General features: G+C 34.0%; 2 protein-coding genes across 5 annotated transcripts; one reads left to right on the top strand and one right to left on the bottom strand.

The window, feature by feature from the left end:
• The first annotated feature begins 3,917 nt into the window (after positions 1–3,917).
• LOC112032203 (BEL1-like homeodomain protein 6) lies at positions 3,918–11,275 on the top strand. 3 transcript variants are annotated; one of them, XM_024064962.2, is made up of 6 exons: positions 3,918–4,223; positions 4,640–4,779; positions 5,835–6,798; positions 9,123–9,502; positions 9,607–9,667; positions 10,282–11,275. In XM_024064962.2, exons 3-6 carry the CDS (start codon positions 5,899–5,901, stop codon positions 10,969–10,971), a joined length of 2,031 nt encoding a protein of 676 aa, XP_023920730.2. In that variant the 5' UTR covers positions 3,918–4,223; positions 4,640–4,779; positions 5,835–5,898; the 3' UTR covers positions 10,972–11,275. The 3 variants fall into 3 exon arrangements, with proteins under 3 accessions (XP_023920730.2, XP_023920729.2, XP_065616286.1); XM_024064961.2 differs by having other exon boundaries at positions 3,918–4,779; XM_065760214.1 differs by lacking the exons at positions 3,918–4,223; positions 4,640–4,779 and adding an exon at positions 4,882–5,010.
• Positions 11,276–12,878: 1,603 nt separating this feature from the next.
• On the bottom strand, positions 12,879–20,234 carry LOC112032212 (protein CHROMATIN REMODELING 35). Of its 2 annotated transcripts, XM_024064977.2 has the most exons (7): positions 19,723–20,234; positions 18,886–19,284; positions 17,491–17,703; positions 16,965–17,372; positions 15,692–15,850; positions 13,220–15,000; positions 12,879–13,134 (listed from the first exon to the last, which is right to left on the bottom strand). In XM_024064977.2, exons 1-7 carry the CDS (start codon positions 20,215–20,217, stop codon positions 13,131–13,133), a joined length of 3,459 nt encoding a protein of 1,152 aa, XP_023920745.2. In that variant the 5' UTR covers positions 20,218–20,234; the 3' UTR covers positions 12,879–13,130. The 2 variants fall into 2 exon arrangements, with proteins under 2 accessions (XP_023920745.2, XP_023920744.2); XM_024064976.2 differs by having other exon boundaries at positions 12,879–15,000.
• Positions 20,235–23,517: the final 3,283 nt, after the last annotated feature.

Genomic DNA, 23,517 nt, shown 5'->3' on the forward strand with positions numbered 1-23,517 from the left:
CTTTAGCCAATAAGATTTATTTGTTTTATTTTTATTTTTATTTTTTGAGAAGGACAATATGAATTTGATTAAAGGAGCTACTACTTTTTGGCAGCCAGTTCAGCATCCCATTGAATTTGCAACAACTCGTTTTTTCTCTTTTTTTTTATTATATAAATAAATAAAGTGTCCTGTTTATACATGTCCTGCTAAGGTATACATTAATTATTTATTTTAAAATTTTTTATAAAAAATTGTAAAAAAAAATGAGTTATTTTTTTCATTTTTTTTATAACAAATTTTTAAAAATAGTTTATTAATGTATATCTTAAAAGCACACATTAATAAATTTCATAAATTTATATATATATATATTAATTATGTCTTCAAAAATTATTATTATTATTATTTTTGGTTTCCTGAATGTCTTCAAAAGTCTTACTACACAAATCATAGGACCCATCATCATCGACCATAATGACTCACATCACCTTTCGAGGTCCCATAGGCCAGACGATGAGTCTGTTTAGCCACTTTATACCATCATCAGAAAATGACCCTGTTGATTTTATAACCAGTGCAAGTGTAATACTCCACGATAGTCAGGAGTTTTAAAACATAGAAACATTTTTTTGGACTATTCCATGCAATCCAAGAACGTTTGTTGTTAACTCTTTGTATTGCATAATGCATAGCACGTCGTAATTGGTTGAAGCTTTCTCTCAATTAACAAAACATTACATTAACATAATTTTAGCCTTTAAATATGAAATCATAACGATAACTATTTTGAGCATTTTCAATTAACAAACCCACCATAAAAAAAAATGAGTTATTTTTTTCATTTTTTTTATAACAAATTTTTAAAAATAGTTTATTAATGTATATCTTAAAAGCACACATTAATAAATTTCATAAATTTATATATATATATATTAATTATGTCTTCAAAAATTATTATTATTATTATTTTTGGTTTCCTGAATGTCTTCAAAAGTCTTACTACACAAATCATAGGACCCATCATCATCGACCATAATGACTCACATCACCTTTCGAGGTCCCATAGGCCAGACGATGAGTCTGTTTAGCCACTTTATACCATCATCAGAAAATGACCCTGTTGATTTTATAACCAGTGCAAGTGTAATACTCCACGATAGTCAGGAGTTTTAAAACATAGAAACATTTTTTTGGACTATTCCATGCAATCCAAGAACGTTTGTTGTTAACTCTTTGTATTGCATAATGCATAGCACGTCGTAATTGGTTGAAGCTTTCTCTCAATTAACAAAACATTACATTAACATAATTTTAGCCTTTAAATATGAAATCATAACGATAACTATTTTGAGCATTTTCAATTAACAAACCCACCAAGCATGCGCTACTTTATGAGTAATGTTACTTTATAGTTTATACCCTCTAATTAGAAGTTTTCAAATGTTGAGATTTAAATATTTTGTGTGTGTTAATCTTCTCCACTATTAGATATAAAGTAAAAACAAACAATTAAACCAACAAATAGTACTAAAAAAAAAACCATATTTTTTTTAAAGGATCATGTTAACGAGTGCCATTGAGGTAATTGTTAATAAACTATATTAGGAAAGTTTTGACACTATTTTTATGAGAAATATAAAAAACTGTCAACACAATTAATTGCTGTATCATTTTTCCATAAAAATATTTCTAAAAATAGTTGCTAAACCAATGCTCTTAGAGAATTTGTTAACATTTCTTTTTTTTTTAAATGGAATAGGATGCTTGTTTATCCACATACTAACAATTTTTTACAGCACCAAGTTTATATACAACATAGAGATGTCATGTTCATGTCCAATTAAGTTCTTCCATACCAGCATGCACCTTGAAGCATGCTTTTCTTACTAGTACGTGTTGTGCTACTAAAATAATTTACTCATAACATAAGTAATGCTAGGGACACATCCCTTCTTACATCCAAATCCACATTTTGCTTATATGTCAACTCTTTATTGGATTTGAATACTTTTACATGAGTTCATCACATGTACTTAAAAAAGTTGAAATTCAATTAAGAGTTAACAAATAAGCAGTGTGTGGATTTAAGTGTGGGAAGGGTTGTATCCCTATTATTACTCAAATTAATATTTCCTTTTGTTCCCTTTTTCGATTTTGTGGTAAAAATTAAAACTTTAATTTTTTTTTTGTTTGAGGAAGAAAATTAAAACCTTAATCGGTTGCATGTAGTTATAAATTACATTACAAACATAATATAAGTGGGTTCAACTAATATCAAATTTTGAATTTTAAAATAGTAAAATGCACTTTGTTTATAATTAAAAATACTTTTTGCAGTTTCCATATGTTTCTTTAACTTTGAGTAACATTGCAACAATATTATTTTTAGGAGAAACCTATGCTGCATTCATGATCATAATATATAAGTAAGAAAACAATTTAAAATATTATCTAAATAGAAAGCAAAATGGGGTAGTGAATTATTGGGAGCAACTTGTGTCTAGTGGCAATGATCACTGACACATTGTGATGCGGACACGTGTCCAAGACTGAGCATGTATCTGTATCCTAACGGGTCCAGTGACCAGTGACTACTGAATAGAAGCCTTACCCTTAATTATTTGTGCACATATCAAATTACTCCTCCTCTTTTATGTAAGTGGAAAATGATCCCATTACTTTTCAAAAGGCTATGCCTATCATTCGAATTACAAACCCTACCTAGATACCTTTTCATTGTAACAATCTAAAAGATTAGGGGGAAAAAAAATCAAAAGAGGAAAGAATATGTAAAAGTGACTGGGTGAGTAGTGCCAATTAGTGGGTTAGGCGAGTACGGTGGGCAGTGTTTGATATACAACTCTAGAGAATATCCTCATCACATTATTGAAAAATTCCTCATATGATATTTTTTATATTTCGATTCTAAAGATGACCATGTTGCTAATAAATCCACTAGCAAGTAAGACAACCCCTACACTTCATTTCTATCTATTTTTCTTGTCATTTTCGCATGTAAACAATTTTCGAAGCATGCTTATGATAGATAATAATTAAATGATTAAATTCATACTTTTCTGATAATTGAAGCTTTTAAACAACTAATCGTTTATCATATTATTAAAATAAGCGGTATATTCTATCTTTTACACACACGAAAAAAAGAAAAGAATAAGTAGTATTAAATTTGAACTATGTTAAAAACACATACTTTCATAACATGTTAAAATTTTGGGATTAGGAATAATTTATTAGTTCATAGATTTCTTTTAATGCTTAAAAATCCCTACACCCACTGTGACCATGTTTTTACTTCTTTAGAGTACAATTTTCACTAATTTATGTATTCATTATTGTCCTTTACTTCATGTATTTAGTTTATGAAGACTTTTTGAAAGAAAGACGTTTGTCCCTTATAGTGCATGGTCCTCAATAAGTGCATTACCCTCTTCCATGGCAAAGGATGATGTTGACCACTACTCATACCATTATCAATTTATCCATAAAAAAGGCTACAAATTTTTTCATAATGGTTTATTGTGATTCATGCATTGTATAAGTGGTGGTGATGATAGATTCATATAAAATCGACACTATTCCAACTTTCAATCTCAACTGCTCACTTTAACCAATTGTAAACAATGTCGTTAAAAAAATTAAAATTGTTTTTTAACATTGCTTTATCTATAATTACCAAAATTATAGGGGAAGAAATAGAAATACATGAAAAAAACAGGATCTAGTGTATAAGAAAACAAATTATATTACTTGGAACAAAGAGACAAATATAGTGATATGAGCACCTACAGGTGCGCCTCTTTACATTAAAAAAATCTAAAAGAATATTATATATAATAATAATCAAGGGAAAATATCAAACAAGTAAAACAATAGTATATAAAAAAAAAAATATATAAAATAAAATTGAACAGAAAGAAAAAAATAAAGGAAAAAGATTAGACTATGCTGTATATGGTGGATATTGCAGCAACCAAAAGCAGACCTTCCATGCTCAAAGATGAGAAAGACAGCCAGAGGTTGAGAGAGAGAAAGAGAGAGAGAGATGGTGTATGGGTTTAAGAGAGGGTTTAGGTCTACCAACTGGTAGTTAGAGATAGAGCTCCTTAACCAAACACTTGTATCACCAGCAAAGAAGTTAGAGTAAGCTCAAGGTGAGAAGAAGAAGAAGTAGAGGAAGAAGAAGAAGAAGAAGAAGCAATAGCAACAAGCCAACAAGTCAAGTAAACAACCACCAAACTCTTACTAGAAAAAACGGAAAACAGAAAAGAAAAAAAAAAAAAAAGCAAACCCCAAAAAGAGAAAAATTCTATTTTAGAAAAAGGAGACAGAGATAGAGATAGAAAGAGAAAGTTATCATTCTTTTGAGTTTCTCACAGAAACTTTTAGAGAGAGGGTTGTATTGTATATGTGTGAGTCTCACGTGGGGATTGATGGAGAATCATAGATGGGAGAATATATGATTAGAAAAAAAAGACCTTTAAAGTGAAAAAAAAAATCATAGCTCTTTTGAATTATCATCTTTCTTTTTATATTTTCCTCAAAGAACAGTTGTTTCTTTTCTGGGTCTTCTTTATTTACCTTAACTATTAGTTCTGTTGTTGTTGTTGTTGTATGTACGAAAAATTTGGATGAAAAGTGAGGCTTTGTGTTTTTGTATCTGAGAAGTCTTGGGATCGGAAAGTGTTTAGTTAGGAGAGGATTGTGTTCCTGCGGATCGGTTGGTGTCTCCAAGCTTTGCTGTTCCCCACAACTCCCACAACTGCTACGGGTTTCCAGGTCTTTTTTTATTCTCATTTCTGTCTTTTTTTTCCCTTCTTTCTTTCTCTCTCTAAATACTGTATTAAAAAAAAAACCCCATTATCTTAGGCTGCTGAGCTATAAATATTTCTGTAACTCTCTCTCTCTCTCTCTCTAGTGCTGGATAAGATGGTGATGATGATACGGAAATGAATTTCATCCAGTTCTTATTATAGTTATTTTTCAACATATTCTCACTTGTTATAAAAGGTTATTGGTCTGTCTTTTTATTCCTCTCTTTTTTGTTTTGTTTGTTTCTTTGATGCTTTCATTTTTTGCTTGTAAATTTACGTTTTTTCTTTGATTTTATCTAGCTTATGTGCTTCAAAATCATGTTTTTCTTTTTAATGTTATGTTTCTTTCCCCTTTTGTTTGTTTCTGATATTTTTGGGGGGTCATTATTGCTTATTTATGTAAGTGGGCGATGGTTAAATTTTCTAACTCGGTGAATAAGTGGGTTTTATGCAGTATTTGACTCACTTTCTTTTCAGATTGTTTTAAGGGTTTCCTTTAATCATTATGGAAGCTCCTTGTTGATGTTTATATAGTAAAATTATTTTAAAAAACAAAACAATAAATTCTTATATTCATGAATATAATGTCATGCACATGAAGATAGCTGCTTTGATTATTGGTTCTTTTACTTCTGACCCTTAAATTTATGGCTTTTGTCTACTGTTGAGTGTTGTGACTTGTGACCATGAACTTTTTGTCCTGCCAGTAATTAGTAAAATAGCTCCTGTTAATGATAATGGATAACAATTCATAATTCTATCTGCTTGTGATATATTGTTAATGAGTTTTTCCTCTTATATATAGATTGCATGAGATGTAAATAGAGAAAAAAAATATGATATATATATATATATGGTTTTCTATTGCGCAGTTTACCTTATACTTGTTTGTAGTAAGACTAAAATTTGAATACTGATGGATTTAAACTCAAAACTTCAGAGTGACATTGTTTATTAATTTATTTTGTATATATACCAAGAATTGTTTATAACATGAAGCTATTTGATTGGTTTTTTCAGATCCCCGGTGACTATGTAATTGAAATCAAATAAGCAAGTGGGAAAGTCTTGAGATTTGTAAAATATGGCGACTTTTTACACTAGTTCGAATAATCAAAGAGATTCTGCGCCAATGCTTTATTTAAGGGAACATTTGCCTAGTTCATATGCAGAAGCACCAGTTATTCCTGGTAATATGATGATGTATATGAACTCTGGGCCATACTCAGATGCTTTGGCCTTGAATTCTCAGCAGCAAAACAATTGCATGGAAATTCCATCATTGGGTGCTTCAAATTCCACCCCGCAGCAGCAAGAAATCTTGTCAAATCTTGGTGGGTCGCGCATTGCGGAACATGATTTCAATGCATGGAGGGAAGCTAGAAATGAGATGCTAGTTACACACCCAATGGGAGGTGCTGCTAGCATTCTTCATAGTGGACAAAACTTGCAGGGTCAGGGATTATCCCTCAGCCTTAGTACACAAATGCCATCAGGAATTCAAATGTCATCTATCCCATACCGGAATCCTAATCCAGGATTTGCTTCATTCTTGAGTCCTAATTCGTCAATTTCAGGTGATAGTGGTGACAGGAATGGCTCTTCTAGAGATGAGCAATTGAGAAATGCTGAATACTTGCCACCTGGTTTCCCTGGAGGCAATCAAGATTTAAATAAAGGGGATTCATCTCCGTATGGGATGCCGAGCATAGTGAGAAACGTTCCCAATTCCAAATATCTCAAGGTAGCACAACAACTGCTTGATGAAGTAGTTAATGTCCGCAAAGCTCTAAAGCAGGCTGATATGAAAAATGAAAGCACACATGAAAAGAATTCCAAGGATGGTGATGGGGGATCAAAAAATGAAAATGGAGTGTCTTCAAACCCTCAAGAATCAGCTGGGAACTCTCTGTGTGAGCTTTCTCATGCTGAAAAACAAGATTTGCAGAACAAATTGACAAAATTATTGTCCATGTCGGATGAGGTAAGACCAATACGTTAGTTTTCTGTGTCTTTTTAGATAATCATATTTTCTGTCTTACTTATTGGTCATTTGAACATGAAGTGGACTATTTTTATAGTATTAAAAACTGGTTGCAAATTTAGTGAACCTGATTTCAGATAATTTTTTGCTCTATTTGATTAGTATGTTGATTCTATATATTTGTTCTGATTAAAATTGTGTTTGTGTGCACATGTGCATTTTTGTGAAAAGTTGAGATTGATTAGCACGTTGATTCTTCTTTCAAGTTACCATTATTGTTATGTGGCTTGAATTTCTTCCTAGAATACAAACTATTTCACGTGAATTTTTAGAAACATTTGAAAATTTTGGTGAATTCTTCCTTGTGGGGCTTTTTTTTTCTTCTTCTTGTGATACGATGGTAATTACTTTACTAGTTATTCACTTCTGTCAACTTTCCAAATTCCCAATCGCAGGCTTGTGAGTCATTAGGTACTTTAATTCCCAGTGTAGCATTTTATGGGACTGCCTGGGGCCCTTGCATTTTATCTTAAATCTTATATTCTGCTCTTTGATGTTCTTATTCAATATGTCTATAGGCACAACAAATTTCACATTTGTCTGAGGTGGCAAGTTGTTAATGGTGAATAATAAAGTAGTGTCAATGGTGGGCCCATAGGAGAATCAATCATAACTTGCCAAATCAGGAGTTGTGATATTTATTGTGAAAATTGTTGTGTTTGTAGCACTGCCCATTATTATTGGTGATCAATGGAATCATATAATACAAAAGGCTAAAAATAATTAAGAACCAATTTGAAGTTTCTTCTAAATTGACTATGGGGTGAAGAAATTAGTGTAGTGCTACTTGGCATTTATTTATGCATCTAATATTTACTAGTACTGAATTAGTTTTGGGGAGTCTCAGGTTCTCCCTAGGATGATAGATGGTCAATGCAAGATGATTTACTCCCAACATCATTGAGTGTTAATTGCGAGGATGTCTATGGTAAGAGAGGACTGGTTACATAATAATTTGCTCCTAATTCATTAATAAAGTGGCTAAAAGAGGCTTGAGTTTGTTAAGAAATCACACTTTGGTTGTGTGTGTGCTCGATTATGGATACATGTATTTCTTAGGCTTCTTCACATACTAGTTTAAGCTTTTGGGTTTGATGGTTTAACATGGTATTGGAGCTCGATTTGTTTGTTATTGTATTCCATGTGCCTGGCCCCTTGGTCTTGGCTTTGGTTTTGGTTGGGTGATTGCACTCATTTATCTTGGTTTCATTTTTATTAAGCTTGAACATGTGGGGATTGTGCTTGGTTATGGGCATATGTATTTGTTAGGGCTCTCCAGTTATTAGCTTATGCTTTTGGGGTTACCAAGCTTGTTTATTGTTGTTTCAGTTTCAATTGGTTCATTGGGTCTTTGTTCCGGTTTTTGTTGGTCCTGGACGATAGTGAGGGTGTTAAGGTTGCGGGATCAAGTCTGGGAATCGGCCTCTACAAAAAAGGGGAGGGGGTAAGGCTGCCTTGCCAATTAGCTCTCCTAGACATCCCAAAAGTGGGAGCTTTGTGCATTGGGAATGACCTTTTGCATTGGATGTTTTAACAGAGTTGGTTCATTATCCTTTTCTTTTCTGACTGGGTTTCAGGTCTCTTGATCTTGGAAAGTTCATGGATTAGTTTCTTTTCACCGTTTCTGATTAAACTAAGTGATTATTTTTCATTTTATGTGTATTGAGTAAAAGAGATTATCAGCTTACTCTTTTTTCAAAAAAGAAAAAAACGTTTCACTGTTTTGCAGACTGCATTTAATTTGCTTACTCTTAATTATTATTAGTATGGTGGGCCATGTTTGGTGTCATTACTGAACCTTGTTGCTGTTATGTTGTATCTAATAACTTACTTTAGCCTCCCACGCATGCGCGCACACACATTAAAAAAAGATCTATTAAAAAATGCTGCATCGAATACATGAAAGTTATGCACTGTAGAGTCTTTTACTCCTTTTGAACCTTTATTTAATAAATACTATCCCATTTGTGATTTGACTCTCTTTTCTTTTGTACCTTTGTGCTTGTCGTTCTGTCTGAGATGGATCTATGTCATTAAAGTAGGAATTTATCTACTTTTTTGGTCTGCTCTCTTTGGTTTCGTAATCTGTCTGTTATATAATATAATGCCTATATACCAACCATTATTGCTGTATTATGATACAACTTCTGTGCAGGCTATGATGCATTCCTATGGTTTTATCCCTGTCTCTACAATATTCTAAGGAGTTGAGAACGTCTTTTTTTTTTCCACAAGGTCTAATGTTCATCACTTGATTGTCACAGGTTGATAGAAGGTACAAACAGTATTATCATCAGATGCAGATTGTGGTGTCATCATTTGATGTGATTGCAGGATGTGGGGCAGCTAAACCATACACAGCACTTGCTCTCCAGACTATCTCCCGTCACTTTAGGTGCTTGCGTGATGCAATCACTGGCCAAATTCGAGCAACTCGTAAAAGCCTTGGGGAGCAAGATACTTCTGGAAGCAGTAGAGGAGTTGGAATAACTCGCCTCCGATATGTGGACCAGCACCTCAGGCAACAAAGGGCTCTTCAGCAGCTTGGTATGATGCAGCAACATGCATGGAGGCCACAAAGGGGACTGCCTGAAAGTTCCGTTTCAATTCTTCGTGCTTGGCTGTTTGAGCATTTCCTTCATCCGTAAACCCTCTCACATAACAGTCCCCCCTTTCATAGTTTCAATTCTTCTTTCAAGATACCTTCGTGCATTATTTAAAGTAGTTTCTTACTTTGTTGTTTGCCAGATATCCAAAGGATTCTGATAAGATCATGCTAGCAAGGCAGACAGGCTTGACTAGAAGTCAGGTAAAAAAACATCTAATTTTTTGTTATTTTCTGGGGTTGAATATGAGGTGATTTTGTGTTCTTAAGTAAGGAAAATTGGAAAGTCCTTCACTCTTTCAAAATGTTGATACACATTCCATTTGAAAATTGTAGCCTATAAAAAAAGATTCAGTTTGGAGATTATGGTGGTAAAAGTTGAGAAGTCACTGGTAGGTTACCAAGGACATTAAGAATTTACAGAAACAGTTAAAGAATAAACTCAATTCTGGTAGAGCTTCATTAGAGAAGAAAAATAACATGTGTTTTCACTTCTGCTTTTAATGGTAACAAAAGCAATGGCTATATGTAGAAAACACATCGCCGATTTTTTTACTGGGAACATGAATTTGGGTACAGTGGTGGAAAATTTTGAATTACCTTCACTAAGTAGTTGGGATATGGTTATATTAATTCATTCAAAGAGATGCTCTTTGTGATAAGATGTTTAGTATTGATTACAAGTGTTGATCTAAAGGTAACTGGAGAACTGTTATGTGCTCCTCTTTTATTGATTAATATATCCTGTGTCATAGGATTATGCATTGGTTATATGTGTTCTATCTTTCTAAATTGGTGAAATATTTGAGCTGGCTTAGGTCTCGAACTGGTTTATAAATGCCCGTGTGCGTCTCTGGAAGCCCATGGTAGAGGAGATGTACAAAGAAGAGACTGGAGATATGGAGATGGACTCTAATTCTTCATCAGAAAATGCAGTCAAGGCAACAAAAGGTGATAACAGGACTTCCGAGGAAAGAGGGGAAGATTTGCAACAAAGTGCAAGTTCAACAGCCACTGAGAGACGTAGCACTGGTCAACTCATGGACTCCAAATCCAATCATGTTCCTGATGTAGAAATGGCAGGGTCCAGTGTAGTCAATTTCCATAATGGGAGTCGTGGAGAAGCTGAAAATGAATATGGGTTAGTGAAGCGAAGGGAGGAGCAAAGGCCTAATGTGGATGACTGTAGTCTCTTCCCTGATGCAATGATGCAGTCTGATGCAGCCAGTGAAAGGTTCATGGCAGCTGCATATCACATGTCCGAGTTGGGGAGGTTCGGGAGTGGAAGTGGGGTGTCTCTCACATTGGGGTTGCAGCACTGTGAGGATGGCAGCCTCCCCATGTCTAGTGGGAACCATCACAGTTTCATGTCGATGAGAGGGGATGAAATTTACAGTGCTGCAGCATCATCTGTAGGGCCCGAAACCGCAGATTTTGAATGCATGAATCCTGGTAACCAGCAACACAGGTTTAGTTCTTCCCATCTATTACATGATTTTGTAGTGTGAAAAATATTGATTGCGATTTTTGAACTATTATTGCTTGCAAGAGGAACAGGCCAGGTTTTAGGATGTTCCTTCGAGAACATTAGTCCTGCTTGGAAATTGTAATAGAAAGATTGCAGCCCTCCAAATATGGAGACATATAGACACGGTTGTAATATATCAATGAATTGATTGGAAGATTAGTATATTTGTAAAGATACATATTTTTTGTTTGATGTGAAGGAACAATTGTACAATTAGTGCCTACGTCAGTTTGACGAAGAAAGATGTTATGAAATAAAAGATGAGTAGATGATTGTTAGTATGATGTTGATAATGACCTCTAAAGATATTTTTTATTGGAAAAATTCTGGTGCCACGTCTAATTACACAACTTTGTCCACAACTTGCCCATGTGGCGAGTTGTGGACAAAGTTGTGTAATTGGGTGTGACACCAAAATTTCTCTTGTTATTGTACTGGAGGAGCTGGTGACTCCGTTGTTGCTAGTACCTTTTAATGGCAACAGCAGCAAGACAATACTTTATTGGGTGAGGTGACTCTGACAACCTTTTTTTCAATATAAGAACCACTCAGGTCGCACTAGATATACTACTGGTTAGTGCTTGTTGAAAGGAGCATTTCATGTTACGGCTATTATTATTCAGGTGATGTACCTTATTTAGATTGTTTGACTGGAAACATCTTCTCTTTTCTTAATTGGTCCAAAAATCTGAGGCTAATGCAACATGCATGTCAAGGCTCCTCCTTCCCTTGATGGGTATGTAAATCACCGTAGGAGCCCTGGAAGTCGGAACGTTCGTGTTAAATTTCAATTAGGAAAGCCACAGTACGGTTTTTGGGTAGTACAAGGATAATGATTATTATACAGTAATATTGTGCCATGCAGGCTGAAATGTTTTGAAAACACAATATCACCATTTCACAATTTGAATTAAAATCATGTTAGTGTTAACACAATTTCAATGAAGTGTGTACAACAGTGTTACCGCAAAGCAAAAAAAAAAACCCTCCTTTTGCAATTATTGACTAGGCGTATAATAAAAATGATATCACCATCAATGTAAAAGTAACTAAAAATAACTTGTCATCTCATCAAATTGTGAAAATTTTCAATTTCTAAATTTCTAGCATGCTTGATTGGACATTTTACTTAAGATAGAAGTAAAGCTATGAATTGAACTTCGATGTCAACGCAAAACTATGCATAGTCATGTCATCTCATCAAATTGTGAAAATTTTCTATTTCTAATTTTCTAGCATGCTTGATTGGACATTTTACCTAAGACAAAAGTAAAGCTATGAATTGAACTTTGATGTCAATGCAAAACTATGCATAGTCATCAACCAATACATATGAATAGTCATCAACCAATACAGGAGATACAATGCATTATAACGTATGACCATTATAAACAGGACGGTTCATCTATCACTATCAAAGGGCTTCTTCAACCAAATTCCTTCTCATTAAACCCAAGGCAAAACGGTCTCCAGGCTCTATTAGATGACCTCTTTAGAGCTTCATATTTCAATTCATAATTGCCGATTTGGTTTATTTGAATTTTGAATTCAAAAGCCAGATTAAGAAAAACAAATTTCAATTCTCTCCATCTTTTAAATGCTCTCCCCCCAACCCACTTTTTAGTCCAAAGAACACAAGAAAAATTCACTATATTCTCAAATTAAACTATATCCCACTAGCTATTAAAAAAAAAATATATATATATATATATTGAACCCATGGGTGAGATGGTAGCTTAATTTGGGAATGCTGTAAAATTTTGTTGTCCTTAGCATAGAGAGAGAGAGAGAGAGAGAGAGAGAGAGAGAGAAGATGAACAAGAAGCATTAATACTTCAAAAGGCAGGTCCTATCAAATAACTATATGGAATCATGAAGAAGCAAGCATTAACACAATAAAATTTACTTTCCACTACTCGTAAGTTTCTGTTTAACTTATTTTTGGTGCTCCCTCCTAGCAACTTTTCTGGATTATGACCAAAAGATTTTCAACATATCAACACAATGGACATGGGCAATACAATGCCGAGGGGAAGTTTCTTCATTGTACCTCCATCATACTGATAGAGTTGTGATCAAAGCACTAATATACATATCCATCAAAAAGCACCTTGTACTGAATGTTTTGATGATTTTGACTTACCTGAAAATGCGAACAAACTTTTTAAGGGCAGATTCCCTAACAATGTCTACCTAATAAACAATGAAATCAGCATGAAAGCTCTAACCTTTGAGACAAAAGCTTTATATCTTCCTGCAATGACAGACTTTCCAAGAATAGATCACCACAATCCTTCACATCACGAGTCTTCATTTCAAATTCGCTATGTCCACAGTTCTCATTCCACTCAAACCACATCTTTGAAATCGACTCCTTTCTGAAGCATGTGTTGTGATCTTCCTCTTCAGGTGAATCAGCAGCAATCAATCTATAAGTGTATACTTTTCTCTTTTGACCTGGTCGGAATGCACGGCCTATTGCTTGGCGGCTTACTGATGGATTAAGATGAACATCCAAAATTAGGATGCGAGAAGCCCCCACTAGAGATATACCTTCCCCACAAGCTCTGATTGAACCAAAGAAGACTTTTGCATCACCAGAGCTATTAAAGTGTTCCATGGACCGCTCCCTATACTCGGAATTTGAATCACCAGTTATCATAAAAATTTCTTTTTGAGGTCTCCAACCTTTTACCTTCATTGATAATCTCTCCAAGAGTTTCAGGGGCAATATGTATTGGCTAAAAACCAGCAGCTTCTCACCAGCTGATTCACATAGGCCCAACATATTAAGAAAGAACTTCACTTTTACTCCCTCTCTCACATTCATATTTTCCAACATTTCATCTATCTTCTCATCATCAACTAAACTTTTGTCTCCAGTTGATGGATATTTCTCTGAAAAATATTTCAACTGCGGATGCATATAGACAAGACTACCCAAAGAATTTCTTCTGAAGTAATCCAACCTCCTCAACTTTTCAACTTCAATTTTCTGTATTGCACTGAGGTTGAGCATTACATTGAAATCAACAAGTCCAGGAAGCTCATCCAGGAAATCTCCTTTGTAGTAATGGAGGACTCGGCGAGTCATCTCACGGAGGTCTTGTATGACAGTCGCTTTCCTCTTGGAGTTTTCATCCTTCTGTTGCAGCGTGTGCTCCACTAAGTCAAAGAAAGCTAAGTCCATGCCAGGTTTTAAATTCTTCCTCACGCTTGATACCTGTACTCTGCTCATAATGCGCCTAACAATATCTTGGGAAGCTTGCAATCTAAGAAACTTAGGACGAACAAGATTCAAAATGTTGAATACCTCTTTCACATGATTTTGATAAAGAGTACCCGAAAGAATGACTTTGAGAGGTGTTTGGATTCTTGAAAGGGACTGAACCATATCAGTGTTCTCATTCCTTGGAGTATGACCTTCATCTAAGATAAGAATGGATGGGACCTTCAGAAGAATATCCTGACAATCAGTTGCCACCTTGCTAGTTCCACGGTCACAAACAATGGCAGAGAACTGCTTATATCCAAGTAATAGGATGCTCTTCTGAGCTACCCATTGTCTCAATACATCCAGCTGCTGAGATCGACTCTCTGCTTTTGAACCGTAAAAATCAAGCAACAGAATGTCCTCAACTTGCCATATTTGGAACTCTTTCTTCCAGGTAGCCAGGATGCCTTTAGGTAGAATAACCAGTGGCCTAGCATGGGGGTACCTGGCTAGGAAACTCTGAATGAAACTTATAACCAAAAATGTCTTTCCAGAACCTGGAGCATGGGCCAAAATGCAGCCTCCTGGATTATTAGATAGCAGGTTGCTACAAAGAAAATTGAAGCCCTCCACTTGATGGGGTTTCATTTGCTTGCTATGCCTAGGATGAGCAAACATCTCATTTGCCATCAGATCATCATCAGACGATTTAACTCCAAGTGGTAAACTCTTATCTGACCCTATGCTGTTGTTACTCTGAGAATCACGCATGTAAGTTCGTGTAGTCCTTTTGCCCTGGATTTTGAGGCAGACAGGGTAAATAGAATTCTAAGAAGGGAACAATTAGCAGAAATGGCATCAAAACTCTTAATATCTGGATCCAAGTAGATCATTAAATCAATCAATATTTTGAATAAATAACCAAGAAACTATCAATGGAACATGTATATCAAGAAAAATTCACAGTAATAGAAAGACTATTATTAAATAAAGCATTCAATTAGGAATCAATAGCAGCCTAGCCAAGAAATACACAAAGCTCAGAAACATTCACTTAAAGATAGCAACAACAAAATCGTACAACTTTAGGTCTTTACTGCAGGAATTTGTGAAATAAGCTCCCATTCCCACTCCAAAAACTAAACCAATTGCTGTTCCTGAGATACCAATATGTTAATCCAGGAGAATCTGTCTTAAATTATCGGAAAGCATTTAACTAGGTGAGGAGTCTAAATGTATTTTACTTTCAATTATGTGGCCATGTCAAATATTCCCATTAAGAGATGATATAGTTCCCCATTAGTTACAGTTCCCCATTAGTTACATCTAAGCCCCAATATTCATGTCCATTCAAAAATTCAGTTAATTTATTACATACCCAGCTTGAAGTATCTAAATGCAGATCCACTTGACGAACATATAATTGAATGGTTAAAACTAATGAATTAAAAAATGTGAAAAAAATTTAAAAGAAAAAAACCCATACCTTACTATATTGGAATTCAAATATGGATTCTATTGCTTTGTCAACAACTCCACAAATGCGACAAACATAACCGAGATCGTCCTTCAAGAAAAAAGAATGATCACATTCTTCCCCACCTTCTCTTGTGTGTTCATCAGTTGAAGGATCAACACCAATATCCTAGCATGAACTTGAACTAAATCAAAAATAACTTTGGAAGAATTGAAAATTTTCAGCAAAGATTCAATGATAGATGATTCTAATACAAAGAGTGAGATTTTCAAGTCACCGGCAAAGTTAAAAAACCTTATACATCAAAAATAGAAATGCCACCTCAAAACCACAAGCAAAATAAGCAACGATACCCATGTTTATTCTGCACTCCAAAGCATAATAAATGAGCTCATTGTTGGTATTTAAGCATGAAATTCAGATGTAATCTTATGTAGTACAAAAGACTAGATACAAATATGGTGGAATACATGCATATCAGAAATAAGCTTAAGCTTAATCTATGATTTTCAACTTGGATATGTTTATATGGCATGCATCCAACGTGCACCCCATTCATATTACTCACATCAAATATAAAAGGGTCTCCTTCAAGGAAGTATTCATGCTTTAGAAGATATGCGTTTGTGCAAGGTAGAAATGACTTAGAAGGACATGTAATATTATAGGAATTTGGTCATTTTTCTTAATGAGATACATTTAAATTTAACCATTAAGATTGCAAAAGACCTTCAATATTAATGCATCTAATAAAGTCAACAACAAGCTGGTGTTGCCTTGCTTTTCTAATTATTTGTAATTCTTTTGAGTTTAGGAATTAATGGCAATTGTTATTGAAATTGTTTTTTCAAAAGTACCACACACATCAAACCATATTTTTTCATTTATACCTTAAAGAACCACTAGTCTTTAAGCAAGCCAAATCATCTTCCTTCATTTATCCCTACCACTACACTCTTCAAACTAAATCAAACTTCTGACTGTGACTAGTTCCAAAAAAAGAAAAACTTTAATTCATTAACATATTCCCTTAATTTTCTGCAAGTGCTTGTTAATCAATAGTAGAACCTAAACTAGCATGTCAGAGTCATCCTCAAATAATAGTGCGACAACACCATAAATTCCCAAGCATTTGCAAAACTGCAAAGCAAAGCAAAGAAATAGGAGGCAGAGTCTTAGAGAAAATGGCAGCCACACTAGTCTATATGTTTTATGAAGCAAGATTAATGAATAAAATACAAGAAAACTTTATCATCATGCATACAAAATCAAATGCAAATACCTTGGAACATTCTAATGCGACTGCCATCTCATTCCATATATTAGCCAGACCATCGTCTTTAGCATTTGATTGAAGATTATATTCCTCTTCCTGATGAGAGTGGTAATTGTCTTCCTCAATCACCATATCCTCTCCTGAACCATAATATTTATCTTTATCTGTCCTGATATTGATTTCATCAGCCACATTCCTTACCCTTTCGCTTGGAGCTTTGATTTGCTTATTATCCAGCCTATCATCTACAGTATTAATTTCATAATTACTTTGTTTCTCCTGAAATAACTGGTGACTCTCTTCTTCAACTAGTACATCTTCTGCACCAAAGTTCCCATCTTTAATTATCCTCATATCAATTTTACCAATTATACCATCCACTTTTTCCCTTACAGCCTTGCTCTTTAGAATATCCTGAACCAAAATATCATAATCACGCCAATTAATATGAAGTAAAGAAAAAAAAAAAAATACAAGAATAATAGGGCAAAGGAAACTCGAAAGCAAGAAACACATCAGCCACATTTCTTACCCTTTCGCTTGGAGCTTTGATTTGCTTATCATCCAGCCTATCATCTACAGTATTAATTTCATAATTATTTTCTTTCTCCTGAAATAACTGGTGACTCTCTTCCTCAACTAGTACATCTTCTGCACCAAAGTTCCCATCTTTAATTATCCTCATATCAACTTTACCAATTATACTATCTACTTTTTCCCTTACAGCCTTGCTCTTTAGAATATCCTGAACCAAAATATCATAATCACGCCAATTAATATGAAGCAAAGAAAAAAAAAATACAAGAATAATAGGGCAAAGGAAACTCAAATGTAAGAATATTTTAGTTTTAGAATAAGTAATAAAGATCTTGATTCAACACAGGCATTCCACATAGTAAGTTACATTAGTCTTAGCATTTGCTATGAACACATCTTAAACAAGGTGACTTTTTGGCAGATAAGTTTAGGTTTAGACCCCCTGCACTACTGTTTTAATATGGTCGTTAGCCAGCAATGGTTAGACAAAGGGGGTTGCCAACCTCCCCAGAAACTTATTAAAAAAAAAATTATCAAAGCTAAAAAGTGAAGGCAATCTTTACAGAAAATGGCAGCCACACTAGTCTATATGTTTGAAGAAGCAATATTAAAGAATAAAAGGCATAAAAACTCTTGAATATCATGAATAACAAGTCAAACACAGACAGTTTGGGATGTCCTAATGTAACTATCATGTTCTTGCATATAAGCCATAATCCTTCAGCTTCCATTTCAAGATTATGTTCCTCTTTCTGATGATTTTGGTGAGTGTCTTCCTCAATCACCATATCATCTTCTGAGCCAACATATTTACCTGTATCTATCCTGATCAATTTCGTCAGCCACATTTCTCACCTCTATGCAGGGCGCTTTGCTTTCTATATCTTCCAGCCTACGATCTACAATATTAGTTTCATAATTACTTTCTTTTATCCTGAAATAACTGGAGACTGTCCTTCTCAACCCCTCAATTTTCTGCATCAAAATTCCCAACTTACAAGAATAATAGGGAAAAGGAAATGAAAAGCAAGAATATATTGGTTTGGCATAAGTAATAATGATCTTCCTAATTTAACACAGGCATTTGACATAGTAATTATTTCCGTCAATTTGCTTTGAACAGATGTTAAAATAACTCTTCCGCTGTTAAGTTTAGACCCCCTGCACTATTTTTTGTATTTGGTCATTAGCCAACAATGGTTCGCAAAGGAGAGTAGCAAAAAAGAGCTCCCCAAACATTTGCCAAAATGTAAACCAAAGTTATCAAAGGAAACAAAATGGAGGCAATTTTTACAGAAAATGGAAGTGACACTAGTCTATATGTTTTAAGAAGCAAGATTAATGAATAAATGACACGAAAACTCTAAAGATTAACCTCAAATGCAGATACCTCAGAACATTCTAATGCGACCATCATCTTCTTGCATATATTTGTCAGACCATTGTCTTCAGCATATGTTTGAAGATTATGTTCCTCTTTCTGATAAATTTGGTGACTGTCTTCCTCAATCTCCATATCATCTCCTGAGCCATCATATTTATCTTTATCTATCCTGATATCAACTTCATCAGCTGCATTTTGTACATCTTTGCTTTCTATATCTTCCAGGCTACGATCTACAGTATTAGGTTCATAATTACTTTCTTTTTCCTGAAATGACCAGTGACTGTCTTCCTCAACCTCTACATCATCTTCCACAACAAAATTACAACCTTTATCCCTCCTAATATCAGCTTTGCCAATCATGCTTTCTACTTGCCCCTTTACATCTTTGCTCTTTAGAATATCCTGAATCAAAATATCATAATCATGCCAATTGATATGTGGCAAAGGAAAAGCTTAGAAGCAAAATGAACAATAAAGCAAAGAAAACTTAAATGCAAGAATATATTAGTTCAGCATATGTATTAAAGAACTTGCTAATTCAACACAGGCATTCTGCAGTTAGTTATATCAGTCTGTCAACTTGGTTTGAGCACATGTTGAACAAGATGACTCTTTAGCTGATAAGTTTAGGCATTTTTTTTAGGTCATTAGCCAGCAATCGTTACACAAATGAAACTAGCCTCACCCTATACTTACAATAAAGTTCTACAGCCCTAGTGAAAGCTGAACATAATCCCAGGTCTCTACTCTCTAGTACAACTACATTGGTAGAGAGGCCCTTACAATATCTGCACTGTCAGGCATACAAGTATAAAGTTACATATGCAGGAAAAAACTTACAATGGAATCCTTCACGGAAGGCTCCAACACAACCTTCGGACATATATTAGAATGCCTCCCATGTTCATCATCTTCATCATCTGAACTAAGATCTATTACAGGTGGAACTACTGAAAGGGCATCAATTAACATACAGTCATCCTCTAAATCAATGATATTTTCAAATGCAAGATGAGTGGCCTTCTGAATCACCAGGTTCTTAGGCTCTTTACACTCGTTCTTTGGCACATCTGAACATGTAAAAGGAAGCATAGGATTTTTTGCAACATCATGGTTCAGCAATCGTGACCTTCGTGCACAAAGGGCCTCTATTTCTTTTGTCACACTTCCAAACATACTTGTTTTCAACATTTGCGCCAAATTGGGACTGGCAAATGGTTCTGAATCATCAACAATTCTCAATGTGGACTTTTGTTTCTTCTGTTTGAACTTATCACGCTTAGTCACAGGATAAGATCTGCTAACATAATTTTCTACTTCAGAACTAACTTTCATTCTTTTGGACACCTTGGAATGCAACTCTGTTTTCAAAATAAAAATCATCCAAATTTTAAAAGCTCAGCACCAAAAGAAGCAAACAAATAAAAGCAAATTGGAACCAACAAAGTTCATAAGACTTCATCATAACAAGTCCCAGTATATCATAAACAACAGAAACCAATGTCATACTAATTCTGGACCAACACAAACACCTTTGCCATGAGTAGAAAGTTCCTAAAAGGCAAGTTTTATATACATGTAATAACAACAATTCAAAGAGAATTTCAAAGCACAGCAATGATTGCAGATTTACAATGCAAATAAAATTTATTTGGTTAGTTACAACATACATACTGCCAAAACAATTTTTGTGAAAATTGCAATTTCATAATTGTATTTGATGTGCTGCATTATCAAACGTGTACACAGAGCTACAGAGTTTCAAACTTATCCCACAAGACAATATACGGGCAAATTGCCAGCATAACAGTGGTAGAGCATGTTAATCATACAAAGGCTGACTAAATATAAGTATAATGATGATAAATCCTTAAACTTCTCTAAACTCATGACCAATGAAAACCCATTAAGCTCCATTCACTTTAACTTGATATATAGTTACAGAAAAATCTTCCTGTAAAGGGTTACTCTCAGAGGTCCTACACATCTTAAGGGTTTTTATTTTTTATTTTTTATTTTTATTTATTTATTTTTAATCATGCAGAAAATGATTTGATTAGTAAGTTACTCACACTCAGTGAGTATTGAACTCGGGAACTCATTTTCCACTTATTCCAGGGGCTTTGAACTCACAACTTTACTCTCCACATTCTTGTTGAAAAGAAAGTGTCATTTGAGCTAAAGCTCATTGGACTATAACTTCCTGAATTTTATAATGCCCACTTGAGTTAAGATGTACAGACACTGATACAATACAGCAACACGAGCAATTTTTGAAAAATCATAACATGGCAGATATGACACGGGTGAAGTGTCCGTACATCCTAGCTCGAGTGTTTTTTTAAGTCACGAATACTTTGTAAAGCTCCCCCTTTTATGGGGTCTGGAAGCAGTGATTCATAAAACAGTCTTTACCCAATTTTCTTTTGCAAAATTGCTTTCCTAGGAAACATTTTTCTTCAAGACAAACATAGCCTTAAACCAACTTCCTTTTACATGTACAAAATGCTAACATGCTTAAGAAAATAAAAAAAGAAGGAAAGTGTGCACACACACAGTAGCTAGATAACATATAAAATGATTAAAGTAAAATAAAAATAAAAATGCATGACCATAAATCCAAAATAAACAAAACTATAAGGAACCAAAAATCTATTACTATAATAAAGCGATAAATCCAAATGGGTGGTGAAACTTGCCTGAAGATGGACTTGGGTATTCATTATCCGGATCCATGGCTCACTATTCACTAAATCTTAAAAAAAGAAAGAAAAAAAAGGGTCATATAGTGATGTTTTATATTCTTTCTTGGCGAGGAAGGAACGAAGAAGAAAATGCTTAAATCAAAAGTAGCTCATTTTTCACTTTTCCTTATACCCAAAGCATAGCTCTATCCCATTACGAAAAATTTTGTTTATTAAAAAACCAAAAACCAAAAACAAAACAGAAATGGAAAACTTACAAGTTTCTTCCTTCTCTATTTCCTGAACGAAGGTGACTGCTGGAGATTCTACACAGTGTCTCTTCAGTTTCTTTAAGGTCCGTACACTTTAAGTAGAACCCGCGTATTTTTCTCAAGGAAAAAAGAAAAAAGAAAAAAAAGAGAGTACACCATTACAAATGTCCCACAACTCTTCACGTGGATAGGTGGACTGATAGAGAAAAAATGGTGTAAATATATAGAAAGTTGTGAAAATAAGTGTGCTAAAGTTGTGGTATTAGAATAACTCATACCATATTTGAGTAGGCCTAATGGGGTTTTTTTTTAAGAAAGAAAGAAAATTCATTCGCTATTAGTCCTTAAGGTGGGAAATTATTAAAGTTTGGTCAATTAGTAAACTTTCTTGGTCAAAAGTTTTATAGTTCAATTAGTTGATGTTTGTTATTTCCAACTATATGACGAACATATTTAGGATTCAAATCTACCCCTCCCCTAACTACTAAATTATATATATATATATATATTTTAAAACAAAAATGGTGAAAGCTCTTCTCTTAATGAGGGATTTGAAGTTCGAATCCTATTAACTCTAAAAATTGAATTCTATCATATCTATATAGATATAAAAAAAAAATGTAAAATTATTAGTCATTAACTAGAGATTACCTACTAAACTAGTTATGAAGTTTCAATAAAAATTATTGATTTTTGAACTTTCAGAATAATGATGTGACTTTTTTTTAAAATAATATGGCGAATAACTTTTATTAAAAAAATTACACATGTGCTTGGTCTAAGGGGCCAACCCATTTCTATTTGGATCTTGTCCCAAATTAAACCCATTATTGCAAAATCCCTAATTTGAATCATACCAATCCGATAGAACTAAATTCACTACACAACCTTATAAGTGTAGAACCATAAGTAAAATGTCAAAGAATTGAGAGAGAGAGATTGCTAGGTAGAGATTGCAAAACAGAACATCACTTCAACAATGTTTCACACCATGTGTATGGGACATAGAATGCCACACTAAAAAAAAGCGTAGGATTTCATAGGGAGTGTGTAACAATATTTAGCATAAGAATAATTAGCATTAAACTACAATTTGCATGATTCTGCATGTTACAATCAAGGGCAGCTCAAGGACCAGGCAATTTAGGCATAGGTAAGGCCCTCCAATTTTTTAAAGAATTGACCCTTGATAAAGACGTACGACACATCTCATTATAAAAATGTATAGAATGATATTAGAAATATTACAAATTTTTGTGTCACAAATCACAAAAAATTCAAACATTTTATTATGTGGTTTAAGTCTACCAATCACATTCATTGCCACGTCAATTTATGTATTTTAGATCGTAAAGTTTATAGTTATTTTAGCATTTTCCAATATGACATGATAATAAATAGTTAAAAACAATTTTATGTACTATTTTTCTCACGTCCAAAAATGTCTCCAATATGTTATATCAACAAAATCTCAATCCAATTGAAAACCTTAAACTTTTTTAGGGAAAAAAAGTTGTTTTGATATTTTAGTTTCTGTAAACCAATATTCTATACATGATAGATTGTTAACATTACCCAGTACGCACCTAATCTTTCAGCTACATGCCCACACACCAAATAATCTTTCTCTCTTTCTTAACACCAAAATCAAAATTTATTATGATGCATCATATTATCCA

This window comes from Quercus suber, unplaced genomic scaffold (genome assembly GCF_002906115.3).
Source record: "Quercus suber isolate HL8 unplaced genomic scaffold, Cork oak 2.0 scaffold_357, whole genome shotgun sequence".
NCBI lineage: Eukaryota > Viridiplantae > Streptophyta > Magnoliopsida > Fagales > Fagaceae > Quercus > Quercus suber.